Below are 25,769 nucleotides of genomic sequence, written 5' to 3'. Positions count from 1 at the left end.
GTATCCAGCATCCATTGCAAATGGTAAAGGTGACGTCACAAAGAGGAATATATCATATCACTACATAAAAGCAAAGGCGCATCCCGCGTCTGTCTTTATGTATGCCTAGATCTTTAAAACTACGCAACGGATTTTGATGCGGGTTTGCTGGAGGCGATAGATGGAGTGATTCAAGAGGAAGGTTTATGTGTAAAAGTTGTAAGGATATTTTGTTAAATAGCTGTTTAAACCGTGCCAAGCCGGCGGGTCCGATATACAAATAAAACAAATTTAATTTTGTTCATAGGTACATGTTTAATTTTCATGTTACTAACTACTTCAGTCAAAAGAATTACATAAAATGAATATTTACACAGAACAATAATAATGTTGTTACTTTTATATTTTATACATAGACATCTATGACTACAAGCGCACTTTTAAAACACAAGGCAGTTTGACTACAACTAAAAATAAAGTAAAAATTTATCAACTTGTAACGTTTCTTTTATTTTTCATAATAAAAAGTGGCTAAAATATGTTAAATCAAGGGGATGCTAAGTCCTGCACTTGAGGCCTTGACTTACGGCCTAACTCCTCCTTCGTTTGGGAGATACCCTTGCCCAGCATTGGTCAAAAACACTTGCAGTCCAAAATAACATATGTACAGGAGGTAATTTATGTTGAATTACTGTTTCAATCACAGCAATTAAATCGCTGAAAATGAATGTAAACACGAAGAATGTCCAAATACATAAGTTTTTGTCACAGTCAAACTGCCTAGAATGTCAAAACTCGAAACTTTTTTTATGTCATCATCAAACTGGCCCTACTTTTAAACTAATAATCTCAATCGTACGTTTAAAATTAACATTAAACATTGAATTACACTTAATATTATAATAATGAGAGACTCGGTATACATGTGGTTATATTTTCCTGTAAATAGATTCTAAACACCAATGATTCTAAATAATAATCACAAGTATATGGTTCGAGCAATAGAGTAATAGAATATGGTGCCTCTATACCGATAATACAGTTCTTGCTAGAAATGAGCCGAATAGTTTCCGAATTTCAGATAACATTTATATTAATTACTTCCAATTCTTAGAGCAAGTGTCACTCATGCATAAGTGTAATCGAACAACCAATCCATATAATATATAAAACTCTTCTGTTATTGAGTGACCGAGAGCGGCGAGACTAATGAGTATAGAAATATGAAATTTGGCATGAAGATTCCCCAGGAAGTGTAAGGGCCACTAAGAGAGGATTTTTGGGAATTCCACGCAGGCAAAGCTGCGTGCAGAAAGCTAGTTATGAATAAACCTGTTAACATTCCATCTGATAGACTATCCGGTACTTATTCAGAGAATATGAAACCATAACAATACCCAACATATAGTGTTTGAAGAGTCTTCATTTAATGTTAATAAAATAAATCGGCACCATTATCATGAGTAAAAAGAAATAGTAAATAATAAATATTCTTTCAAGCCAATTGCGCTGGCTAAGATCTTCATATAAGCACTTAGTATTACCAAGTGCTTGTTTCATTCATAAATGCTAAATAGAAGTGTTTTTGTCAACAGGAGTTATATTTCATCAACTTATTACATTTTAAGACTGAATAAGAATCTGATCTAGTGATCCCCTTTTCGGGTGTCTGACACTGCACTGCGATGCTGAGGTGTACAACAGATTGTTCCATTTAAAACACAACAGACGGTGCGTGAGACTATGTACGCGACCGAATCAGATTATCAGCAAGACAAGCCTAATACAACGCATGTATAATATGGTCAGAGGTGTCCTTTGCACCGTACATACAGCAAATATCACAAAGTGAAACAGTGATAACACTATCTAAAAAGCATTTATGAACCGGTATTTCAATCCTAGGCACGTTTAAGATACCTTAGAATGTTCTGAAATACCTAAAAGTGCACAACCTCAATAACTACCAAATATTTGAAGCGATGAAACTCCACGTTTTATCGCTTACAAACAATTTCTATTTTAATCCCTTGTGTTAGGGGATATATTCCGTTCCCTCTTGCTTTTAGACTTGGGCGGGGCTCGGTGGCGATCGCGCTTCCTGAAATTATAAGTAAATTATTTGTTAATTTATATAAAACTAGAAAACCCAAATCTTTTTCTCCAACCTTAGCACTCAGGCCTTTGAAAACAAACAAATCATAATGTTCTTCAACCGTTTTTTGAGATTTTGTTGAAACCTAGGGTACCTAACCAAGTCTTTAACTGGCCTACTACTCAGTGGTTAAGCTAAAAACATAACATTAATCAATGTCATTGTACTTCATAATATCTAGACAAAAACGCACAGTACTTAAAGTCACCTAGTTAACTAACTAACAAGTTAAAAAGTTGGCCACAACAAACTAGTGGTTGAATATGTTGCTTACCTGCTTGAAGAAGAACAGGATGAAGATGGGCTGGAATCTGGTGGGGAGCCAGCCTCTTCTGCTGTCAAGCCCATGGTCTGTGACTCAGGTGTAGAAGGCTCCAGAACACTGTTCCGTAGAGCGCGTCGCTGTTCCTCTGTGTGCTGTGGGCAGCGGGTTGACCTGAAGAGACAAAGTTGAGTTTTAAGAGAAGAATAAAATTATATTGTTAATACAAGGTGTTACAGACAAGGATGAAAGGTGAGCGTCCTTGTCACTGGCCACCACTTTCTCCAGACTTAACCCTACTAGACCCTATTATTTTCCTAGTTGCTTTCTATATAGATGTGCTTGTATTGCAATCATACTTTATCGACGAGAGTAAAATACTAATGTTTCATAAACTTGGTCTATATGAATGCTACACATAAGAGGCTGTAAAATGTGTAATAAATGCAGAACTACTTATGTCTGTCTGTTTGTCCCTGTTTTACGTGAGATGATATTCATTAATTGCGGAAGAATTAAGGATACATACATATCAGCAGAGGTATAAGCAAGTAATCTCATATAACATACCTTGTGCACAACTTCTTGGTATGTTCAGACACTACGCCGCAGATCTGCAGCAGTAGATTCTTCTTCTCGTTGGCTGTCATGGTCTCATAGGTAGCACCACCGTCATTGGCATCATTGTTCTGGGTTCCATTGTTATTCCTGTTGATAAATCATATAACATTTTAAGGACACAATAAAATAATTAAGTTTTCAAAATCAACATTCCTAATTAGGTACTGTATTATTTGATATGCAGCAGGAATTTCAGGCATAGATGTTTATACATTTTAAGATAATAAATTTAACCCATTACTGTCCCACTGCTGGGCAAGGGTCTCCTCCCGTAATGAGCTAGGGATTAGGCCTTGAGTCCACCACGCTGGCCAAGTGCGGGTTGGGGACTTTGCATGCCCTCAATAAATGTATTAAACAAATTTTAGGCATGCAAGGTTTCCTCACGATGTTTTCCTTCACCGTTGGAGCATGTAATAATTATTTCTAATACACACATAACTTCGAAAAGTCATTAGTGTGTTGCCTCGGGTTCAAACTTGCGACCACTTGAGTAGGAGGTGTCAACTTATACCACTCGGCTATCACTGCCCTTACATTTTAAGATAATTTACATAAAAAATGTGATTAGTCTCAAATCCCTGTCCCAGTTGCGTTAGAGTTGTGTCATTTAAACAACTTATATTGATTTGTAGGTTGTTCGTTTGAAATCTGTCTTACATATAAACTCATAAATAAATAAACACTCACTTATGAACCTTGCTAGGCTTCCTGTTATTATTGTTCTTGATCCTGCGCTTGCGACGCTCGTTGGGTACACTGCCACCAGCCCAGTCGGCATCATCTTCATCATCACTCAGCAGTCCGGCGTAGGATGTAGGCTCGCGGCTGTTGGACGCGATACGACGGGATGCTATGCGGGAACTGTTGCGACCCATGCCTGGAAAATTTGACACGGTGTGAGGAAAGTTCTGCACCACTTCATATTTAAAAACCAGCACCATGTACGCCTATCTGCCCAGTTTATGGAAAATTGTGTTGAAGATGATAAATGACCTTTATGATATGTAAGGATGCTAAAATAAGACTACATGAAAACAAAAATTATCCTTCATTGACAGGAACACTAACAAGGTGTACCTATAAGCTTGACGTAGTAACAAATTTATTGATGTAGTTGTGAGTCAAAAACTGCTGATAAACCTATATTAATCCCACAACCAACATATTAACTGACAACCTGTAGGTTTAGGCAGAGGAGTATGGAATGCATCATTTCACCATTTACAGTGTTAGTCCCATGTAATAGGGAGTAAACCTATTGCCATTTGCCAGGCATGTATCCACACTCTGGGGTACCTACTGTTGAGTAACACTCAAACACATAAAAGCTGTTGTTGTTTAGCCTACAATGTAGCTTTGACTAAAGTTATAAAAAGTATATGTGCAGTCTAGTGATAGTATGAAGTGTTTAAGTAGACACAACTTGTTATTTATTTTACTAGTAAACAGATCAATTTATATTTAATAGTCCAATTGAAAAGACACTGAACTAATTATTAAACAACAAACACAATGCTTAGGTATTTTTCATATGATGTCTACCAGTTACTTACCCATACATTTCTCCAGGTGAGGTGCAAACCTAGTCGCCGACACAGGTCTCTCGCAGTTAGGACACGAGCAGTTCGAGTCTGGTGTCTTCTTCATGATCGAAAAACCAAAAACATCACATTCCGGCGATTTCACCATCTTGAATGGTTCCTCTTCCTCTTTCTCGCCTTCGATCAGATCAGTAAGGCCAGTCTTCAAGCCATGATGGAACTCAAATAAAAAACCTAAGGTCACATCGTCAAAAACACTATCGTAAATAAAACTTGCAGCTTCCTCCGCGTTGGATTCATTTTGCATTATCTCAAAAAACTTATTGTTCAAATCGTTCATACTCAATTCACTTGTTATAGTATTCATTTTGGTTAACCTCTTTATTTTCATGTATAACCACAACACGAGTCACAGGCACAGAAATAAAGAATTTACAATTCAGAAGAATTGACTGATTGACTGATGTTGTGAATTTTTTGACTGATTGATAAATTATTATTGATCGCTTTTCATTCAATGTGTTTGCTATCTCTTTTTGTTACGCTACCCCTAAAGACCGTGCTATCCCTTTCATGTATGCTGGTGTGACAAACTTAAAAAATAAGTTTATATTTGTTCCGCGAAAAATTGTATTTTGAAAATCTTAATAATTTAAATAGGTATTGATTTTTTAATTTAAAATGTAGCTTTTATATTTACAGTTACTCAAGTTGAATTAATATCACAATCCGAATAAAAAAGACAATGAAAATATGCTATCGCCTGCTAGCCATTCCAGCTCCAGAATTTAGACAGATTCTCAAGGATATGGACAAATTTTAATTTTCCTTATCACTGTGATGTAAAACTGCCTTCTTTTGAACAGTTTACTTGATCAAGGTCTTATCAGGATAAGACGTTGGTGGTCCACTTGAACTCCTATCTAAGCTTTAACTAATCTTAAGATAGTACAAGATCGACATAAAGATGAGGATTTTCCAATGCAGTAAGATGTAGCAGATAATGTCATTTAGGTGGAGGCAATTTTTTTGTTTCAAAATTATATCCAGGCATGACGTCACGAGCCGAAGCTAGTTGGTACACCCTCGTTACTAAGGATAATATTATATTATTATTCCCTTTCTCATTCAGAGCCTCTTTCCTAGCCGTGGGACAGTCAGGAGTCAAAAATAATAAAGATAATTAAATTTAGCTACTACGTATTACGAGTTTTGCATGGGATTAAGGGTCGACTAGTTTAGTTTTTAGTTTATATTTTGCTTAGATTATAAAAAAACACAAGACTGGCTGTTGTTAACAAGTAATGCTCTCTATTTGTCGTTGAACAACAGATGTTTTGTTATGTAACGATTTGTTTACAATATTGTACATTTTATCTCAGTTTATCTACATTTTCTATAGGTAGGATAGGGTGACCATCTTTTAAACTAAAAATGTGGGATATTCAATGCAGGTAAGTACCTACATACATATCTTTATGGTACCCAACACTAAGGCCTTAGGGTGTAAATAAACCTTAGGTATGTACCGGAGGACGCGAAAAGGGTAAAAGAAAACATATGATTTCGTCACACAGATGTTGTTAAGAAAAACCATTTCATTTTCTGTTCTATAAATTCAACATTCTATGAGGCCATTGCATTTTAGATTTCTTTACAAATCCCATGAAAATCCTTGTTACTTTGGTATCCGAATCTGTACTATTTCCCTATTTATCCCGCACAATGCACAAAAGAACGCCACAACATGAATTGCATTAAATTATTTACAAATACCTACTGCCATTGATAATGGAGAACAAACAGCCAAAGTAATGATACGATAAGGAATGAAATGGACAACAAGAGATAACAGAATATGTTGCTCTCAAATCCTCATTGCTCGTCTGTCGTGCTTTGAAAGACGTTCATTTTGTTGTGCTGCGGTAAATAAAAACCAAAAATGGTGAGTAAAATAAATAAGACAATTGAATCAACAATCTTATTCACTAATTAACACTTTCATTACTTATCAATTCAACATTTTAAATTAACTCAAAATATGTAAACGATCTCTGTGAATTTTCTCCAACTCCGTTAATCGGTAATCTAATGCTATGTTTCTTTTTTATAACGTTCACAATAATTATACAAAATTAGTTTCTGCCCGTGACTTCGTCCGCGTTTTAAGATTTCCAGGTGTTAAAAGTATCCTATGTGTTATCCTATGTGTTACTTTAGGATATAAACTATCATTGTAGGTACTAAATTTCATTACATTCTGCCCAGTAGGTTTTTCGTGAGAGAGTAAAAAATGTACCTACCTGCTTTCATCCATACTTACAAACTTTAACATTGATAAAATTAGTTGGATAGGATGTAATTAAGTCTAACAATTATTAGTCTATTCAACTCTATTCTTTGTATTATCAGTTTTTATTTCAATAATGAGGCACTTTAAGTTCTGTTTTAAATTATTTTTAAAGACTTTCGTGTATGTTTTACAGTAGTTTAGAAAAGATCGTGAATATGGCGTCGTTTTTAACCATTTGGCTAATTTTATATTTTTTGACAATATTTTCTACACGGGTTATACTAAATAATTATTACATCAGCGATTATGGGTTGAGCAGAGGTCAATATCATAAAATAATGATCGGCTCAATTTGTCATAACATGTGTTGGTTACACTTGGCCCTCAATTGACTTAAAAAAAATCCCTAGGCAGAGAAAATAGTTCAAAGTCATTTAAGTTCGGGATTTTATTTTTAATATTTTTTTCAAAGAACTTAAATTTTTGAGTAGATAGGTATTACTAGTAGTAGGTTGGTACTGACCGTAGGTAGTAGGCTCACAGTCAGAGTAACAAATTATCAAAATACCATACAAGTATCTTCTTCATTGTGTATCAAATACTTATATTAATATCTTGTTCTTTTCTCAGGTGACCTTCAACGCTTACGGTATCATGCCCCCGGTGTTCACGCCGCTGAACGATGACCTGACCGTCAACTACACGGCCATCCCTCCATATGCCAAGTTCCTGGCTGATTCAGGGATCAAGTCTGTACTAGGTATTATTTCTTAACTGTTGTTCTTTGCGATCTATGTTTTTTTGTATAAGGCAGTTGAAGATGCCAGTTCCGTGGAGTCCGAAGTGCATGGGGTTTGAAATGGTATTTAACTTTAACCTGTCATGTTACAGTTACAAACAAAAGCTGATTTGCAACTTTACAATTTTTAACCCTCTTTATTACAAAACTTTTATAAGTACTTAATCAAAGGCAGTCAAACTTGTTGAAATCAAACACTTCAGTTAGAAGTTTTTCAAATGAAATATTAGGCATGCTTTAGAATAAGAGTTTCGAATGATTCCATAAAAAAAATTCAGCGACATTAGAGCTGATTGTATGCCGCACGCAAACGTTGCAGAAATGCAAATCACACACAACTAAAGAAACTCATCTTAACTGACTCAAAATAAGTTATTGGTCGAATGAGACGAAATTTAATTTGAGAGTGACAATCTATTCTTTCCTGTAGTTGGTGGCACGACAGGCGAGCACATGACGCTGACGGTATGTGACCGTAAGAAGGTGATAGACGCGTGGGTGGCCGTCTCCAAGACCACTGGTCTGCACATCATGGTGCAAGTCGGTGGCGCACCGCTGGCTGATGTCGTGGAATTGGTAAGCGAGAGAAATTACCTACTTACTATCTCACTGTTCCCAGGTCTTCTCTCGAGTAAAAAAAACCAAGAGTCAAGGACATGTTTTAAGATTTTGCATCCCTTTCTAGAAGTAGTAGATCTAAGATTTTGGTCAAGTTCAAGGGTCCGCTTGTTCTTCCAGGCGTGCAATAAAGAAAAGAAACGTCTTGTTATTTAACAGACAGTAATTACAGAAATGAGTCTGATTTTCTTATAAAATATATCTACCAAAATAAAAACAACAAAAGGTCACATATTTACATAAGCGTTCAATTTGATACGAATATTTATATTTAATTCGAGCAAATAATACAATCTCGTGAAATTTATCAGCCATACCGATGAAAATATGACATTGTAAATTATCTCATGACTTTAGAGAGCTCGTAAATTTACAATTCTAAGTAGTTAATATATAGTCAATAGTTTCATGGACAGAAAGTCTTTAGTTTGAATTCACAACAATTTGAATCGCGTTTCAGAAGTTTGGAACAAAAAAAGAGAAATGGAAGTACCTTTATAGAAAAGTATATAAGTTTATATATAAAATAACATTGTTTGTTGCGTTTAGATTATGTCATAGTGTTATCGTATTGTTTTCTTGTACTACAGATAAACATGACGATATAATTCGCTGGTCATGACTTTATCTGAACTCTTGAGCATGTTAGAACTTGGGCTGTTCCATGACGTATTCTGAAGGGTGTGTCTGAATTTCTTAAGTTCATACATACTATAAACGCGAAAAGACTAATATTTTGCAAGATTTTTCATACAACTTATTTTTTCTCAGGCTCGTTACTGCCAACAAGTCGGAGTACACTCCCTCCTCTGTCTGCCTGAGTTGTACTTCAAGCCGTCCACAGTCGAAGAACTCGTGTTCAATATCGCGCAGGTCGCTAAAGCAGCTCCCAAACTGCCTGTTCTGTACTACCACATACCCAGCATGAGCAAGGTCGAAAGTAAGTACCTGACTAACCCCCGGTTTCTGAGTAAATTTAACGGTAGTTTATCTATTCAATAGCGTTTTTTTGTATGAGTTTTGACACTTTTGAATGGATAAACTACTGCTAAATGTACCTCAGAAACTGGGGGTTACTCTTTTTTAGATATTTGTTAGTTTTGATTATGATACAAGCAAGGCATTCCATTTTGCAAGACGATAATTCAAAAAGAACATTATTTTGTTGTTTCGTAAAAGGAGGCTGAGATATGACCCGTACTGAAAATGTGAACACATTCAGAAGAGAGAATTTTACCCGGGATTCTTAATTACACATTTTTCAAGAAAGTTAAGTAAAGTAAAAGTAGTAAAATATTATGTTTTCTCTGACTACTTCTTATAATTTCTACAGTCAACATGCCCGCATTCGTTGCGGCGGCGACTGCCAGCATCCCTAACTTCAGGGGTCTGAAGTTCACCTCCAATGACCTGTCTGAAGGCGCTCAGGTGCTCAGAAGTCTTAAGGATGGACAGGAGATGTTCGTTGGTGCTGATACTGTAAGTTTCAGTCTTTTGAATCTACTGAAATATTTTTATCGAAGTTCCAACCATTACAGTGGAAGATATAATATTCAGAATGAGACACCCCAGTATTACTCATTAATTACAATGGAAGTGACAGCAAACACGAAAATACTCTTTTTGATTAAATTTCAGTCGGTGAAAGCAAATTTTACACCAATGATAAATTTATGGATAAACAAACTGCTCGGTTTTAGGACACATTTCCTGAAAAATAAAAATGTATATTATGATAGCTGTACATCAATTAAATGGTAATATTTTCATATCCAGCTCCTGGCTCCAGCAGCTCTCCTAGGCATCAGATCAAGCATCGGTACCACTTACAACATGTTCCCTAAACTCGCTCAAGAGATCTTGGACGCTGTACAGAACAATGACGTGCAGAAGGCCCGGTCTTTACAGCAGAAGCTCAGCTTGGCTGTCGAAGCACACACTTGTGAAGGTAATTAAAAAAAGTAGAATTCTAGGAATGGAAAGTTGCTCATTAGCTCTTTTACAACATTATCGTGGTAGGTCCTTAGGTATCCTTTGTGTCCGTTGTTTGCATGTTTGTAAAAGACCCCGCGACACAAGAGCAATTCTTAGTGCGGGAGTAGTCGATTTTAAAATGAAGAAAAAACTGCTCTCCCAACACCGTAACACATGTACACACACACACACTACAACCGCTTATATCAATTGACGATTTCCTTTTTTGTTTTAATTGGAAAATAATATACCTACTTAAATAATTTTGATCTTTTAGGTCCTTGGGTGCCAATTATGAAAGCTGGTATGGAAATAGTCACCGGTATCAAAGTCGGTCCTCCATCTCTCCCTGAAAGGCCGATCTCTGCTGAAGCGAAACAGAGGATCCAGACCAAACTCCGAGCCCTCGGACTTGCCAAGTGAAAATAAGACTTAATGCTGACGAAGGTTTACTTCAGAAGAAATCTTGTTGATATTATAAAGTTTATTTTTTTAATGGCTGTGTTTTTATTTTAAGTCATTCCATTTTTTTATTGTGTACTCGGAGGAAAGTCATAGTGTAACATAATTCTACAATAGAATAGCACAGTTATTGGAAGAATTCGTTAACCTTTTCATCTTTGCCGTAGTTATCAGTTACTTATTTGGATCCGTTTTATTAAAGTAGCGTCCCAAAATAAACACACAACTTTAATTCAAGATTATAATTTTTATTGTTAAAATATCACTAAGTGTGTTTCATTAATCATTGCCTCTAATTTGAGTTCTTCATTTTGATTCCTTTTTCTCTGAGCGTACTTTTGATAGCGTTCTTCTGTTCTTTAGATAGGGGAATTTCGGGCTCTCTCACGGGTCCCATCTCCATACCAGTCACAAGTGTCATGACTTCCCTCATTGCGGGCATGCCGTATTTTGTTTTTGGTACTAAAAACAAAAAAGTAAAATAATATAAATATGGATAAAATATTACTATTTCGTAACTGTGAATCTTGCATGTTTTCTACAGATTTCTTTAACAGTTCGTAAAATAATACAAAATTTACATTGGACATCGAACCGGTGTAGCAGCTTTAAACAACCAATGTCGAGAAAAGAGCAGTGCTAAGGGCGGGTTTTTTCTAACTATTGTTATGATTTCAGTATTGCATGTTGCACTCGCCGTGTTGCCGCCGACCACAGTGATTGCAACCTGCGCCGAAACGTTAGGCATTTTAAGGTAAAATGCGTGTTTGCGTTAATTCTCGTATTCTATTATTATTAGAGTTAAAAAGTTAGTATTGAATGTGTACGAATACGATAGAAAACGCATTTTAACATAGTTTCGATTATCCTATTTATGTTAGGTTATCCTCCTGGATAGCAGAGGAAATGGTGAGACATGCACAAATCATCTCATCAAAAGTCATCGTTTAGTTCAAATCCGTTACCTTGTGCTAATATAGCTTGCATCCAGTCAAGCAGTCGTCCATACGATGTGCTGATTCCCTTCTGGTCACCTTTCTTTCCGCTACTGATGATATCCTTCATCAATTCCGGAAATGTATTCAATTCGGTCATGATGTAGTTCTCGAAACCCATAGAGGCGGCGGGGGCTATCGATTTCTGAAAAAAAAATTTTTGATAGTCGCAGATAGTGCTATACTCCAACTACTTAACAAAGTTTGGGACGTTCCCGGCTGAAAGAGGTACTTAAATTAAATTCAGGATTTAGAACATTATTGATCTGCAGGCTTCAGCCGGCGAAGGCCTGTTTGATATTGTTACCTAAATTGAATTCAGATCAATCGTGTATGCCAAGGCTGTTTACTAGGTCGTCGGACTATAGAAGCATTTTTTAGTAATTATTTGTATGAGAAGAATAAATTAACTTACGTATCCAGATATGAATAATTTCTGATCGTCCGTCAATTTGTTTTGAAGTTTTAGTGCCGTCTCGAATATTGCTACTTTGATGCCTTTGAAGCTAGGTATCTGTTGTGTAGCTTGTTCAAAAATTTTGGCAGCATCAACTGAAAATAAATTTATTAACTTTATACCGAACAGTTGAACACTTCAAACGTTGTTGAAGAGTTCGTAGCTATGTAAAGTACTGGTGCTGGAACTAGTAAGCTCCATCAGGTAAGGCTGGAAGCCGACCCTAACATTGTTAGAAGAAAGGCTAGGCTGATATATATGTACTTACGTAAAATAACTCTAATATAGTTGGAATAAAGGTTATACGGAAATAAGGCACAAACCTTTTATAAAGTCTCTTTCGTAATATATCAGCGGAGTATTCGGAGCAGCATCAGCGATCAGTTTCAAGTTGTATACCATTTGTTCTACTGTCAATGGGGTATAGTACAGTTCTGGGAATGACACTATAGCATCCACACCCTTTTCTTCTGAATATCTTGCCTGAAAGCCACAACGAAGGTTTAATCGTGTTGAAGGATTGATATTTTAAATTATTCTAAGATTCGGGAAAATAATTATTGAACAGCTATTGCAAAAGTTTTCTCTTGATACCTATAAGGAAGAAAGTGCGCTATAAACCAATGACGAAAATAAATGACTTGGGTCCGGAGTTGAAATAAAAACATTTCTAAGATAATCAAAGTATTAACATAAAAACGTAAGTATACGATTTATTTCATACAGCGGGCTATGTAGAAGTCAATTTGTGCAGTCACAAGTGCTTTTGTTTGAAGACTTACCAGTTCTTTGACATCGGGGAACGAAGCACAACCGACATGAACAATGACTCCAAGTTCAAGAGACCCAGTAACGTTTAACCACGCGTCGATCATCTTCTTGCGCTCACATAATGAGAACTTTGGTCCCTCTCCTCCAGTCCCACCCACTGTAAACGAAACATGTTATGTAACTTTATCCTATGAAATAGGATAGATACTGTATTAGTATCCTATGAAATAGGATGAAGTTAGGTAGTAATAGGGCCGATTTGGCGAATTGGCCAATCATGGATTTTTTTGTGTAACGTAAACTTTCAATCACCTAATTAAAATAATTCAAGTCCTGAATTTTTTTATCATAATAAAGAAAACAACCTGTCAAACATGAAGTGAGTTTACAGGCCAAAATTTTTTTGTATCCCTAATCAGGAAGGAAAGCTTAAATATTGCATGTAACCTATTCTCTAGATTAAATAAAGCAAATATACGGAAAAGTCAGTCGACATTAAATTGATGAGCTAAATACTTATTGAAGTCGTGAAATCATAGGTCCTAGGTCTGTTTGCTGCATGAATTTTTGATAGTTTAGAGTGAGATCCTTACCTAGTACTCCATCAAATCCGCTGTCTTTTATGTACTGTGCATATTCGGGAATAATATCTACATTTAGATGGCCATCGTTGTCAACTGGCGAGAACACCGGCGGGAAAATACCTTTGATTGTTAGGTTCTGAAACAGGTTCAAAAATATTTTTTGATTTCTTAGGAGCGCATTTATACTCAATTAATTTCTTTATTTTGTCTCTTTTACGACTAATTAGATTAGTTCAGGTAGGTCATAAACGGTCTGGAACATTGCGAGCTCTAAAATTCATTGCAAATTGCTAGTGTTGATAACTTTGATATTATGAAATAAACACAAAAAATAATGATGAAGTGACACTTATAAACAAGTAATAAACAGTTTATAACACTTACCGCACAGGCAGCAACCGAAAATCGTGTAGAAAACACTATCAAACAATTAAATACCAACAAAATGGTGACAAACGATGCCATATTAACGGTCTTATCCCAAATGCTGCGAAACATACACGAAAGCCTTTATAAATATTTTAAAACGAAACTAAATGTGCCTCATTATTTAAATATGAACTGATAATACAAAGAATTGAGTTGAATAGACTAATTGTAAGGGGCTAATTTACATTTGTTTTATTCTGTTTCTTCAGGGACATATCTATTTATACTAAAATAAATCGCCAAACGTCTTGCAGAAAGAGCGATCCAATTTATTTTTGCTGTTTTCTTTAAGGTTTTTATGAGAGAAAAGGATTAGGATGGGAAAAAGACGAGATTTTATGTATGTTTGTATAAAAAATATCAATTTACACGTGAGCCAAGCCGACTTCGCTGTGACATAAAATAAAATTAGTGTGTATATTTGGAGTTTCTTTTTATTTAACATACCTAATTATATTATCAATACGGCAATTCGCATAAATATCTGAACAAAACTGTATTAGTATCTAGTATAATTTAAATGTAATGCCACGCTGCATTTTTCATCATAAGACGACTTATTACATCTTTAGCGTAGAAAATAGCTAGACTTTCGGTGTTATTTATTTTTAGTTACATGTTTATAACAAGCCTAATGGGTAAAATTATAAAAATTCTGATCTTAGTTTTGAGAAATATATTCATCAAAAATATTTGATAGATTATTTTATTTCAAATAAATATCTACAGAAATATGTTTAGAGATATTTTCAAAATATTCTTTCTATACAGCCCCTTTCAGCTGAACTCCTCTTTGTATTAGAACGTTCGTGATAGCATTCTTCTGTTCCTCTGTTAGGTGTGGCTCAGGGTCGCGTATTGGCCCCACTGTGATACCGGTCACTACAGTCATTGCTTCCTTAATAGCTGCTAGTTTAGTATTGTTGGCTGGAAATGAAAGGTATTTTTCAGCAAATTTTCAGTTCAATTTCAATAACAGAACTTACAATACAAGTTCATAATAAAATATAGGACGGCAAACAACTCGACGGGACTAGTTGTATAGATAGACCCATATAAAAGTAGTAAGGTGACATAATAATAATATGTTGTATAATCTCGATAAAATTTTGGCTAGTGTCGTTTTCAAGAAGGAACTCATAGGTTCCTGCTTGAAGTGTTTGCTTGAAATAAAACTGCTCAAAATAGGTGCTTACAAATTCAGAATTTCGCAGTAAATTCGAGGTTATACGCATGAAGGTATAATCAGTACCTATTTAAAACTTGTGTAAGACTAATTTTAATTAAAGTATGTACGTGATTGTTTAAGCGTTTATGTTTTCGTACCTTGAGATTCAATAGCATTTTTATAATCCTGCAGTTGCTCATACAAATATCTGGTCGTCTCCAAATCTCCCTGCTTGCCGCTGTCTATGATGCCCTTTACAAGTTCAGGGAACACATTGATCTCAGTCATTATGAAGTTCTCGAAGCCCATGAAGACCGCTGCTGCAAGTACTGTCTGCAAAAAACGACACTAATATGTATGGTTCGTTGTGCATGCGACTCTGTTCGTGAAAAAAATGGGAGAGTTAGGCCAATGTTTAATCCTTTGTTTTTTACTAAGTTCAACTCATTGTGCCACATAAGAAACACTGGAAAATTGGGTCTTAGTCTATGTTTTACCCCTGAACCTGACCTTTCAGTGTGTTCATACCAAATTTTATCATAATGCTGTTCAGAAGTTTAGCCGTAAAAACATAAGAGACACACAAAATGCATGAAACTCTACATAAAGCGATAAAATCGTAAAAAAATGTGTTTAATTGGGGTACTTACAGAATCTGCAACAAATATCTTCTGATCACCTTTCACTTTCTTTTGGAGTTGTAGTGCCGTCACGAAGTCTTCTATCTTAAAGCCTTTGAAGCTGGGGATCTCTTCTGTTGCCAGCTCCAGAAACTCTTCCATATCCACTACATAATAAAACAAGAATATTTTTGCATCAAATTTTACTTGTATAAACTTTGCAGTAAGTAAAGCTCATTAAGCCTCCATAGCGCAGTAGTTAAGGTCACCATGCCGCTACCATTGTGTCGGGTGTCGTGGGTTCGCTTACCATACGGAACAATTATTTGTGCCATCCACAAATAGTTGATCGTGTCTGGGCATACTCTGTGTCCGTTGTTTGTATGTTTGTAAATGTCCCCGTGACACAAGAGCATGATTTAGTGAGGGAGTTGTCCTTGAAAAAAATCATTAAAAGTACATTTTTAAATCCCGTTATCTGACTAATATATTTACTTGCATGCAAATCATTATCTGGAGAAGCAAGGATACAAAGGATGGCTAGATGCTATCAATAAGGCAGCGGCAATAACAAAACATACGTACCATTTACATTAGTCTTCTGAGGTATAACATATAGTAGTAGAGGCGTGTTGGGAGCGACATCGGCGACACACTTCATGAAGTATGTAAGCTTGTCCGCCGTGTCTGGTTTATAGTACAGCTCGGGTAAAGTCAGTATAGCATCAACGCCGAGCTCCTCTGAACGCCGCGCCTAAAATACGGAAATATTTCTATGTTTTTGATTCTAACTTTTTTAAATTTCCTGCAATCCAACATGAATTAGATACTAACCAGCTCTTGCACATCAGGAAGAACTGTGCCACCAATTTGTACCATTACGCCGAGACCAAGTGGTCTAGCAGCGTTAATCCATGCTTCTATCAGCCTTTTTCTCTCACAAACTGTGAATTTAGGACCCTCTCCGGCTGTTCCACTCACTGAAATCAACCAAGCTTGTGAAAACTTTGCTTACAAACTAGAATAGAATTTTTGTTAGTAAATATGTATGTAATTTTAATTTAAAATTAATTGTATTACATAGTTGGCCTAACAAGTAATCCTTGTGGCACACCAAAAATTTTACGTCATAGTTTAAAAGTATTCATATCAATATTAAAATTTTAAAGATTATTTTTTATGAAACTTAATAAAATATATTAACTTTGATCAAAAAAATTACAAGTTCAACTGACGTAATTTATTTAGTTATTTGAAGAAAGTTACAATGCTCAATATTTAATCAAATAAATAAAGCATAAGGCTAGCAGAAGGTATCAAAGGCTTTACACAATACTCCGTCCAGTCCGTTTTCTTTTATAAACTGCGCATAATCTGGAATAATGTCCAGGTTTAGTTCTCCATAGAAGTCTAAAGGCGTGAACACTGGGGGGTAAACACCGCTGATCGTCAAATTCTGAGAAAAGAAAAGATAAAAAACAAAAAATGAAAATTGTTCTATGTGACTTGGAATCTTGTGAAACTGTACACTATATTATGTTTTAAATTTCCTTAATACTAAGAATTTTACGTTTTGTCACGTCGTGTTCGGAATCAACTAGAATCATCATCTCCGCAAAAAAAGTTTATAATATTATGTGAGTAAGTATAAGTAAGTAGGAATGTGGTCAATTCATCAATTGCAAATTACTTACCACACTCGCAGTAATCAAAACTTGTGACGGCAAAACTGCTAAGTAACTAAAAACTAACAATGTTATCCCTGCGAACGAAGTCATAATTACTACTTTCTCTATACCAGTGAAAGAGAAAATGGACTGTCCTTCATAAATTATACTTAAATCAATTTATATGGGAGTATTTTTATTTTCAAATCGTGATATGAAAGTGTCGACGAACAAGTAACTCATAGTTTTATTTTTAAAACACGAGAACGTGTAGCTATTAAATAGGTAATTGTATTTACGTAAATATAATAATATGTTTAATAGAGTTATCAGGACATTATTGCACTAACGAAGTATTTAAGAGTACTTATGAGACGGATTAGATAAGTATTTCAGGAGATCGCATTCTTGAGAGTCATGAAAAAATCTTTCGTCTAGTAATATCTTCAAGGATGAGAGCAGAATTGGGCAGTCTTACTAAATAGCACAAACATTCCCTTTTCTATTTTTTTTAACTACAGCGAATTTGTGATCCTGTATATTAAAAAACTTAGGTTTAAAAGAATCTGTGCGATATTTTATTTCTACGGGCTTTTTTTGAATTAAAATATTACATACATAGATACATGTTCATTTATATAGCAAACATTATATTTCTTATGAGATATGATTTAATAGTTTATACAACAGAATTTTGAATCTCATCAATTGATCTTCACTTGTACATCTAAACTCAAGAGCGTATCTTTAATGATCATTTGTTGGTTCTGACGGAGAGGGGTCAATGGGCTTCGCGGAGGTCCTACGGGCACACCAGTCACTAGTTCCATGGCTGCTTTCATAGAGGGAACGAAGTCTCCTGCAAAAAAAATTATAACAAAATGGGTGACGGATTACTCGTGTAGGTACTTTGTGATTAAAAGAGTTGTTTAATTGTCGCAAGCTACTGGGACAGGCAGTTACTGTTAAATGAGGTCCTACATTACAAAATACAAACATTGATTCGGTTTTTACCTTGAGCTGCTATTACATCCACCAGATTGTTAAGTCTTTTTTGCAAAGTATAAGCCGTGGTTACTTCTCCGCGTTTGACAGAGTCCAAGATTTGATGAACCAAGTCAGGGAACAAATTGGAGACTGTCGCGATGCTGGACTCGTGACCCATCAGTACCGCTTGTGCCAAGTGCTACAAATCAATAAAGATGTCAATAAAAATAATTCAAGGATTTTGTCACATATTATTATTACTAGCTGACCCGCGCAACTTCGCTTGCGTCACATAAGAGAGAACGGGTTAAAATTTTCCTTGTTTTTGTAACATTTTTTATTGGTTCTCTGCTCCTATTGGTCGTAGCGTGATGAAATATGGCGTATAACTTTCCTCGATAAATGGGCTACCTAACACTGAAAAAAATATTCAAATCGGACCAGTAGTTCTTGAGATTAGCGTGTTTTCGGGAACTCCGGGGTAAAAAGCCTATGTGTTATTCTGGGTCTTCAGCTACCTATATACCAAACTTCATCCTAATCTGTTGAGTAGTATATGCGTGAAAGAGTAACAAACATCCATACATACATACTCACAAACTTTCGCATTTATAATATTAGTAGGATCTGTCTACCAAATTTCATTGAAGTTCTTCAATAGTTCTTGTGTGAAGGTAGTTTAAAAGAAACAATCGTGAGGGATGACATGTCTGACAGTTGTTTAAAAATAATAATAAAGTCCTTCTAGCCGATATACGGCTACGGCGGTCAGTTTCATTGAAACTGGCCATCTGTGCAGGACTTTGTTTATAGTGTCCAAGTGTGTGCACAATACACAGGTACACTCTCTATTCCATCGCTCTCATAGTCTGGTGGGACGCTACTGAATTATATCAGGATTTTTTTTAGTAATACAAAGCTTAATTATTCCTTAATAACAAAATATGCTTTTTTTTCTCGAAAAATATTCTCCAAATAATTTATATCTCTTAATATAGTGAAGTCGCGCTAAGGCATATCCGCCATTTAAACAGTTGCCATGACAACGGAATTTTGTTAATTCAATGTCATTATAATATGATTATTCGCGACTTCGTAGGCCACCTGAATTTTCCCGGGAAATGCGTCATTTTCCCGGGGTAAAAAGTAGCCTATGTCCTTTCTCGAGTATCAAAGTATCTCCATACCAAATTTCATGCAAATTGGTTCGATAGTTTAGGCGTGATTGAGTAGCAGACAGACAGACAGACAGACAGACAGACAGACAGACAGACAGACAGACAGACAGAGTTACTTTCGGATTTATAATATTAGTATGGATAACAACCTCATGTCTGCACATTATAGATATTAAAGAAAAACTAAAATGGGGGATCTTCATACAACCAATAGAAGCCACAAATATGATTTAATTATTTTTTGTCTGTCTGTTTGTTGTTTGCTTTTCACGCAAAAGCAACTGGACGGATTTAGATGAAACTTTTTTTGTTATATAGCTATTAGTCTTCGCTAACATATAGGTTATTTTCTTTGGAAATTCGCTCTTTAGGGGGGTAGAAAGAGGGGGTAAGTTTGTATGAAACTCCGTCAGTTTTGGAGCTAATTCGATTAAAATTAATATTTGGCTATATAGTTAGAAATTAAGAATGACGCAATAAATATTTTTGGAAATTCTGCCTTAACGGGGTTGAAAATTTTCTATGAAACTACGTCGGTTTTGAAGCTAAATCTATAAAAATTAAAGTTGTTTAGCAAGGAAATGGTCATGATCTCCTGGTAACTGTGAAAAGGTTTATAGAGAGTTTTTAGAGTTTATAGAGCCTTTTTTTAGTTTTTTAGGCCTAATTCTGATCGGAAAATAGATCCACAGCTACCAGGAGATCATGACTAATTGGTGTTGTTATTTCCATATTCTGTTCTTCTAGCATGTTCAAACACGGTCGAGCGGGATAAAAAGTATCCTATGTCCATCTCCTGGCTCTAAGCTACCTCCCTACCAATTTTCAGCCAAATCTGTTCTGCCGTTCTTGAGTTATAAGTGGTGTAACTAACACGACTTTCTTTTATATATATAGATTATTTTTTGTCTGTCTGTTTGTTGTTTGCTTTTCACGCAAAAGCAACTGGACGGATTTAGATGAAACTTTTTTTGTTAAAGTTTTTTTTTTTTTTTTTTTTTATTAAAAATATTTTGTGGCAACAGATCATGATGTGGTTCCATTAAATGAACATTTCTCTTTGCCGTATTTTGGAGACCAAGAATGTCGAATTTATAAAAAGTGAAATCAACTCGTGCAAAATATGAATGAATAAATACCTAGTAAATAAATGAGTCAGTCAGATTAAGCGGGGGACAAAGATGATTCGAAAAAGAAAAAATGTAGAACCGACCATACTAAGTCAGGTCGAGAATTTTAAATTAAGTAACAAACTCACATGATTAGCTATAAATATTGTTTGATCTTCCGCTAACTGGTCAGCAACTTGTTCCGCTACTCCTAGATCAGCTTTTGCACCTTTGAAGTTCGGCAACTTTGATGAGGCCGAAGTAAATAATTGCGACATGCTTACTGAAAGTTGGAAGAGTTTTAATTTCTAGTCCAAAGGTAAAAAAAAATCTAACTTAGTCAACTCAATTAGTACCACGATCAAGAGATCTATTATGTGTTAAAAATAAAAATCTAAAATATACTAAAAACTACAAAATTACAATTTTGATGCCTTGACAAATTATGTTATTTTTACGGCGCTTCAGTGAATGGTTTTCAGAATAATTGACTCTAGGTGTTACACACAAGTGGTCGTTGATCAACTCGTATTTATATGTGGGGGTATAAAGAAAAAAAAAGGGATAATACTTGCCGTCAACTCCAGTCATCATAGGAAAGTGATAATAGATGAGAGGTCGTGTTGGTGCTGCTTTTGACACCGTCTCCAAGTAAGACACCAGCTGGTACACACTCTTCGGCTTGTAATACAGTTCCGGTAACGTCATAATTGCGTCCACTTGTATTTTTTCAGCGTGTTTTGCCTGAAAATAAGTCTAGGCTTAATCCCCGTAACCTACCGCAACTGTTTCTTGCATTTTGCTATTAGAATTTTAAAGGAATCTAATATTATTTTTGTGCTCCTATTTTTCAGCTTTTTACAAAAGTTTTGAGGTACTGGACGATGCAGCAACATTGCTAAGAGTAAGCATAACAAATAAATATAATATATGCTGCTTTTTCGGATGAATAATGCTTCGTTTAAAAATAATAATTAATTAATTTACGTAGCTGCGTGGTTGTCAGTCATTGCGTAGTGGAAAAAGACTTTTCCAACTCATAAGTTTCAACCAGTGCATTAATAAGTGCTAAATGTATGAAATGTTTTAAAGTTACCAGTTTTAAAACATCAGGTAGCGGTGCTCCACCGACTTGCGCGATGACTTTAGCGCCCAACGGCTTGGCTGCCAACATCCAAGCTTCCAGTAATGCCTTCCTTTCTTCAACACTTAGTGACATGGCTTCTCCTGTAGTACCACCTACTGTAGAATACACTTCCTTCAATATACGCGTTAACACCAGAATGCATGGGAGAAATTAGAGAAATACAAATTAATTTCCGTATCAAGATATGCGTGAGAAGCAAGGAGATGCCTAATGAGAAACTTCAATAGGGGAGATAGGTCTACTAGATTAAAAAAATGTAGACTGTAATTTACGCCGAGAAAAACTTTACCTAAGCAGTTTGTTTAAAATTCACAGACGAAGTCTCGTCTCAAAACACAAATTGAATTTCCAAGTACTGTCTAGCTTGCCTTGCACGTGACATCTTCAGAAAATTTACAAAATAAAAAAAATATTGGTAAAAACTTACCAAGAATGCCGTTGATGCGATGCTTGTTCAAATGGGCCATATAAATGGGAATAACCTGCAGGTCTACATTCCCCGTCTCGTTCATTGGAGTGAACACTGGCGCTAAAATGCCTTCAACGTCGAAACCCTGAAGATAAATGATTCCTCGTAATCACTCAAATATTTTAACATTTGTCAAAAATATGCAAGTTTTATGCTTAAATTGGCTGCAAAAGCCATCTCTAGGCACATTATTAGCGCCAGTGTGATTAGGAGTAGAAATTGTCGCCATGGCCAAAATTGGTCGGATTTATCACGATCATCATCATAACTTTCACAAAATGTGCCAAAAACAAGTAGAACTACTTAATTCAGGACTTACCATCGTTCTGAGTTGAGATTATCTGAAACAAAAAAAAATATTGAAGCCTATTTTTCCATTGACACAAAACTCGATGTTTATTCTCACATTTTTTGTTGGAGACCACAACAACACCCAACACCCTTATGAAGAAATATTTTAGAAATCCGTACATAATTTTATGAATGAGGTACTGTACTTACAAATATTTAATGTGCGACACAAGTGATCGAACTGAGTATTGAGAGAAAACTGAATATAATTTGATAGCTTGAAACAGTATCAGTATTCAGGAAGTCTGTATCTAGGCGTTAAGTATTAGCTTTCACTAGTGATGTCCATACTGAGTCTACTTTAGTGTTGTGCATAAGACTGTGCCTATAATATTAATTTGTCATACTTACCTATAGGGACTTATTATTTTCGAAAATTATATTACTTGTAATTCCAAAGAATATAATTTTCGAAAACCAACATGATCAATATCAAACAACGACAAGAGTTCTGGAACTGTATGCAATATCAAACTATTCCTGAATTAATCGATAAGTGGGTAAGGCAGCATTTAGCGCGGAAATCTGACTATATCTTATAAGTAAGTCAGCTGACCATGACCGTATTTTGGAAGGCATCTCAGGAGTTGGTACCAGTAACTTTTTATTAAAAGAAGGCTTCTTATATATTTCACAAGTAACTGAAAAAAACTGAATTTATTTTATGCAGCTATAGTTCCTTAACTCGCATTAGAAGACGCCCAGTGACGTTAATATGTAGGTATCTGGTGGATAAATACGTAACATAAACCACTATAAGCGAGACAAGGAAAACCACTCTAGTCTAGATAGACTATAATGTTATACCTAGCTCTATACTACCTATAGTTTCTGCTAGCGACTTCGTCTGCTAAGAAAGTTAATGTTCGACTTTTAATAAAATTTGGTAAGAACAAATGATGATCAAAGCGTTTACTATAAGAGTAGTTTGCTAACGGACAGTTTATTCATTAAAAGTAACAAGCAACTTGCGGTGCGAAACGCCTAAAGACCCTATATTTTGGGTCTTTAGGCGTTTCGCACCGCAAGTGTTTCGCCCCGCGGTGCGAATCGCCCAAGTCTCATTTCTGAATGGGTCGTTTCATACCGCGATGCGAATCGCCCAATAACTTCTTACAATGGGTCGATTCGGACCACAAGTTTTTTATTGAGTTGTTGAATGCATGTTTTATGGTACAACCGAACACAAAATATTACTCAACATAACAACTTTAAATGTTAAAGTTAGTTCCTGTGATTTTGAAAATTAAACTAGCTATAAGAAAATTGTAATGTAAGCACATCATAATCTGTGATTATCAAAAGTTAGTTTAAAGTAGCCATATTAATAAAACTTGTGTTTTTGTTGCGTTGATTTCTCTTTTTGTAGAATTTGCGGTGCGAAAGGACCCATTCAGAAACAGTACTTGGGCGATTCGCACCGCGGGGCGAATAGAGTGTGGTGCGAAACGCCTATATTTTGGCTGTTATTTTTGACGACGAAACTGACCATAAGGCAACTAAACAGTTCAAACACGTGCTTTTTTAAGGAAATCTAATAGTCGCATGACGGATTTTCCTCTACGCAAATCTTAGTTGAATAGTACTACTTATATGAATTGATTTAATCGCTACTCATAGTAAACATACTATTTACAGGATAGATGCATGTGACGTCTATTTGGATATTCTCGGAAGAACAATTAGGTTTACAGAGGAAAATGTAAAGAAATCTTACCAACCATCGAATCTAACCATCAAAGTTTTATAAAAGACATTTGTTTAGTTGACACATTATCATTAGGATGTCCTAATTACATAAGAATATTTCTCGCCCGGAGTTCGGTATCGTGCCCGGTATATAGCAATAGGCTCGCCCTTTTTCATGGGACTAACATTGTCAAAGGCGAAATATATCTCTGCATAGTCCTGTAGGCATAAAAGGCGTGATATTATGTATAACATGGTTGTATGTAACTTGGTACTCTTACTATCTGTAACCTACATCGTTAGTCTTCAAGTGATGCTATCGGCAAACATTCTTTCACGAAATATTGCTATGATTAAAACTGTAGGCATTCGCCAATGATGTCATTTATGGTTATTTGTGTGAGTGCTGGAGATGTGATTACGAAATACCACTACAAATAGTTCATAATAGCTAGAATAATGATCGCTGTGAAGGAAATAAGAAAATCTTATATTTAGGCTGCAGATAGTACGAAATAAATTTACAATTCATCTTATACCAACCGTAGTACTGAAAACCTGATAAATTCACTATTAGAATGCACAGCTGTCTCTCGTCTCACCACGAAACCGACTTGGATTGGTACAGAGATAGTTTGAGACCGAGGAAAGATGTAGGAAAGTTTTTATCCCGGAACTATGCGGGTAATAAGCCACATAACTACGATTCACGGGGACGGAGTCGGGGCCAAGAGCTAGCAAATAATAATAGACCCGGTGCAGCAGAAAAGGTAGTAAATTTTAGAAAATAATCAGTCACACAAGACCTTCATACGCCTAACCCATCTCTCTAATGGCTTATGAATCCCGTTACATTACGTTATTATCTATATTAATGAGCATTAGTTTATCTATGTTATCTAATACTGGTCCTGAATATTGTGGAAAAATTTGACCAACTCGTTTTGACGCAAATCACAATTATTATGAGAGATTATAGGAGTCTGCCACCTGTCTAGCGGGAACTGATAAATCTCTTCACGAGATCTCGTAACGTATTTGTTGCCATGCCAACAGATTTATCTGAAACTTCTTCAACTGAAACTAAGCACATTTAAAGCTGTTTTACCACCATTGCGTTAAATAATCGCTTATTTGTAAAGTGGAATATAGCCTTTACGGTAGAACATAGATTTTTATTATCATTTGCTGTTTCTTTATCTATCGGATAATTAGCCGTAAAACTGGCCCATAATTAGTAGTTAAAAACTATGCATTGTATGTATTATGTATTGTATGTATTAAATGGTTTAGATAGACTTTCGTGATCAGAAGAATAACTAGCTTTTTACCACTATAAATCATATCTATTGAACCACAAAAGAGCGAGATGGACAGATATGTTTTATTTCCTTACCCTATGCGGACACAACTTTGTTACCCAGATTTCCCATAGAACCGA

At 35.6% G+C, this 25,769-nt stretch overlaps 4 protein-coding genes across 4 annotated transcripts; 1 reads left to right on the top strand and 3 right to left on the bottom strand.

Annotated features, from left to right (window-relative positions):
- Positions 1 to 263: 263 nt before the first annotated feature.
- Positions 264 to 5,069, bottom strand: Sgf11 (SAGA associated factor 11kDa). The gene is made up of 5 exons (XM_076126840.1): positions 4,574 to 5,069; positions 3,708 to 3,897; positions 2,967 to 3,104; positions 2,409 to 2,570; positions 264 to 2,080 (listed from the first exon to the last, which is right to left on the bottom strand). Exons 1-5 carry the CDS (start codon positions 4,950 to 4,952, stop codon positions 2,002 to 2,004), a joined length of 948 nt encoding a protein of 315 aa, XP_075982955.1. The 5' UTR covers positions 4,953 to 5,069; the 3' UTR covers positions 264 to 2,001.
- A 1,299-nt stretch (positions 5,070 to 6,368) lies between these two features.
- LOC142981124 (N-acetylneuraminate lyase-like) lies at positions 6,369 to 10,741 on the top strand. The gene is made up of 7 exons (XM_076126811.1): positions 6,369 to 6,506; positions 7,485 to 7,614; positions 8,084 to 8,229; positions 9,043 to 9,211; positions 9,605 to 9,750; positions 10,048 to 10,219; positions 10,523 to 10,741. Exons 1-7 carry the CDS (start codon positions 6,504 to 6,506, stop codon positions 10,666 to 10,668), a joined length of 912 nt encoding a protein of 303 aa, XP_075982926.1. The 5' UTR covers positions 6,369 to 6,503; the 3' UTR covers positions 10,669 to 10,741.
- Positions 10,742 to 10,981: 240 nt separating this feature from the next.
- On the bottom strand, positions 10,982 to 17,618 carry LOC142981273 (uncharacterized). The gene is made up of 15 exons (XM_076127069.1): positions 17,426 to 17,618; positions 17,061 to 17,187; positions 16,566 to 16,711; positions 16,317 to 16,485; positions 15,762 to 15,898; positions 15,270 to 15,444; positions 14,713 to 14,870; positions 14,391 to 14,449; positions 13,899 to 14,022; positions 13,524 to 13,650; positions 12,942 to 13,087; positions 12,483 to 12,642; positions 12,118 to 12,254; positions 11,673 to 11,847; positions 10,982 to 11,169 (listed from the first exon to the last, which is right to left on the bottom strand). The coding sequence occupies exons 1-15, from the start codon at positions 17,507 to 17,509 to the stop codon at positions 11,000 to 11,002; spliced, it is 2,094 nt and encodes a 697-aa protein (XP_075983184.1). The 5' UTR covers positions 17,510 to 17,618; the 3' UTR covers positions 10,982 to 10,999.
- Positions 17,619 to 17,994: 376 nt separating this feature from the next.
- Positions 17,995 to 22,908, bottom strand: LOC142981145 (N-acetylneuraminate lyase-like). Its single transcript, XM_076126841.1, has 8 exons — positions 22,790 to 22,908; positions 22,608 to 22,629; positions 22,247 to 22,373; positions 21,769 to 21,914; positions 21,244 to 21,416; positions 20,822 to 20,951; positions 18,413 to 18,584; positions 17,995 to 18,257 (listed from the first exon to the last, which is right to left on the bottom strand). The coding sequence occupies exons 2-8, from the start codon at positions 22,608 to 22,610 to the stop codon at positions 18,103 to 18,105; spliced, it is 906 nt and encodes a 301-aa protein (XP_075982956.1). The 5' UTR covers positions 22,611 to 22,629; positions 22,790 to 22,908; the 3' UTR covers positions 17,995 to 18,102.
- Positions 22,909 to 25,769: the final 2,861 nt, after the last annotated feature.

This window comes from Anticarsia gemmatalis, chromosome 19 (assembly GCF_050436995.1).
Source record: "Anticarsia gemmatalis isolate Benzon Research Colony breed Stoneville strain chromosome 19, ilAntGemm2 primary, whole genome shotgun sequence".
NCBI classification, from domain to species: domain Eukaryota; kingdom Metazoa; phylum Arthropoda; class Insecta; order Lepidoptera; family Erebidae; genus Anticarsia; species Anticarsia gemmatalis.
This window is presented reverse-complemented; position numbering and strand designations above follow the sequence as displayed.

Coding starts and splice junctions, on each gene's coding strand:
- Sgf11 (XM_076126840.1), bottom strand. CDS start 4,952: ATGAAAATAAAGAGGTTAACCAAAATGAATACTATAACAAGTGAATTG. Junction 3,105..3,707: donor AAGCCTAGCAAGGTTCATAA/GTGAGTGTTTAT, acceptor ATTTATCAACAG/GAATAACAATGGAACCCAGA. Junction 2,081..2,408: donor TCCTGTTCTTCTTCAAGCAG/GTAAGCAACATA, acceptor TTATAATTTCAG/GAAGCGCGATCGCCACCGAG.
- LOC142981124 (XM_076126811.1), top strand. Junction 8,230..9,042: donor TGGCTGATGTCGTGGAATTG/GTAAGCGAGAGA, acceptor ATTTTTTCTCAG/GCTCGTTACTGCCAACAAGT. Junction 10,220..10,522: donor CGAAGCACACACTTGTGAAG/GTAATTAAAAAA, acceptor TTGATCTTTTAG/GTCCTTGGGTGCCAATTATG.
- LOC142981273 (XM_076127069.1), bottom strand. CDS start 17,509: ATGACTTCGTTCGCAGGGATAACATTGTTAGTTTTTAGTTACTTAGCA. Junction 11,848..12,117: donor AATTATTCATATCTGGATAC/GTAAGTTAATTT, acceptor TTTTTTTTTCAG/AAATCGATAGCCCCCGCCGC. Junction 11,170..11,672: donor GCAAGCTATATTAGCACAAG/GTAACGGATTTG, acceptor TTTTGTTTTTAG/TACCAAAAACAAAATACGGC.
- LOC142981145 (XM_076126841.1), bottom strand. Junction 21,417..21,768: donor TACCTGATGTTTTAAAACTG/GTAACTTTAAAA, acceptor ACTTATTTTCAG/GCAAAACACGCTGAAAAAAT. Junction 20,952..21,243: donor ATGACTGGAGTTGACGGCAA/GTATTATCCCTT, acceptor ACTTTCAGTAAG/CATGTCGCAATTATTTACTT.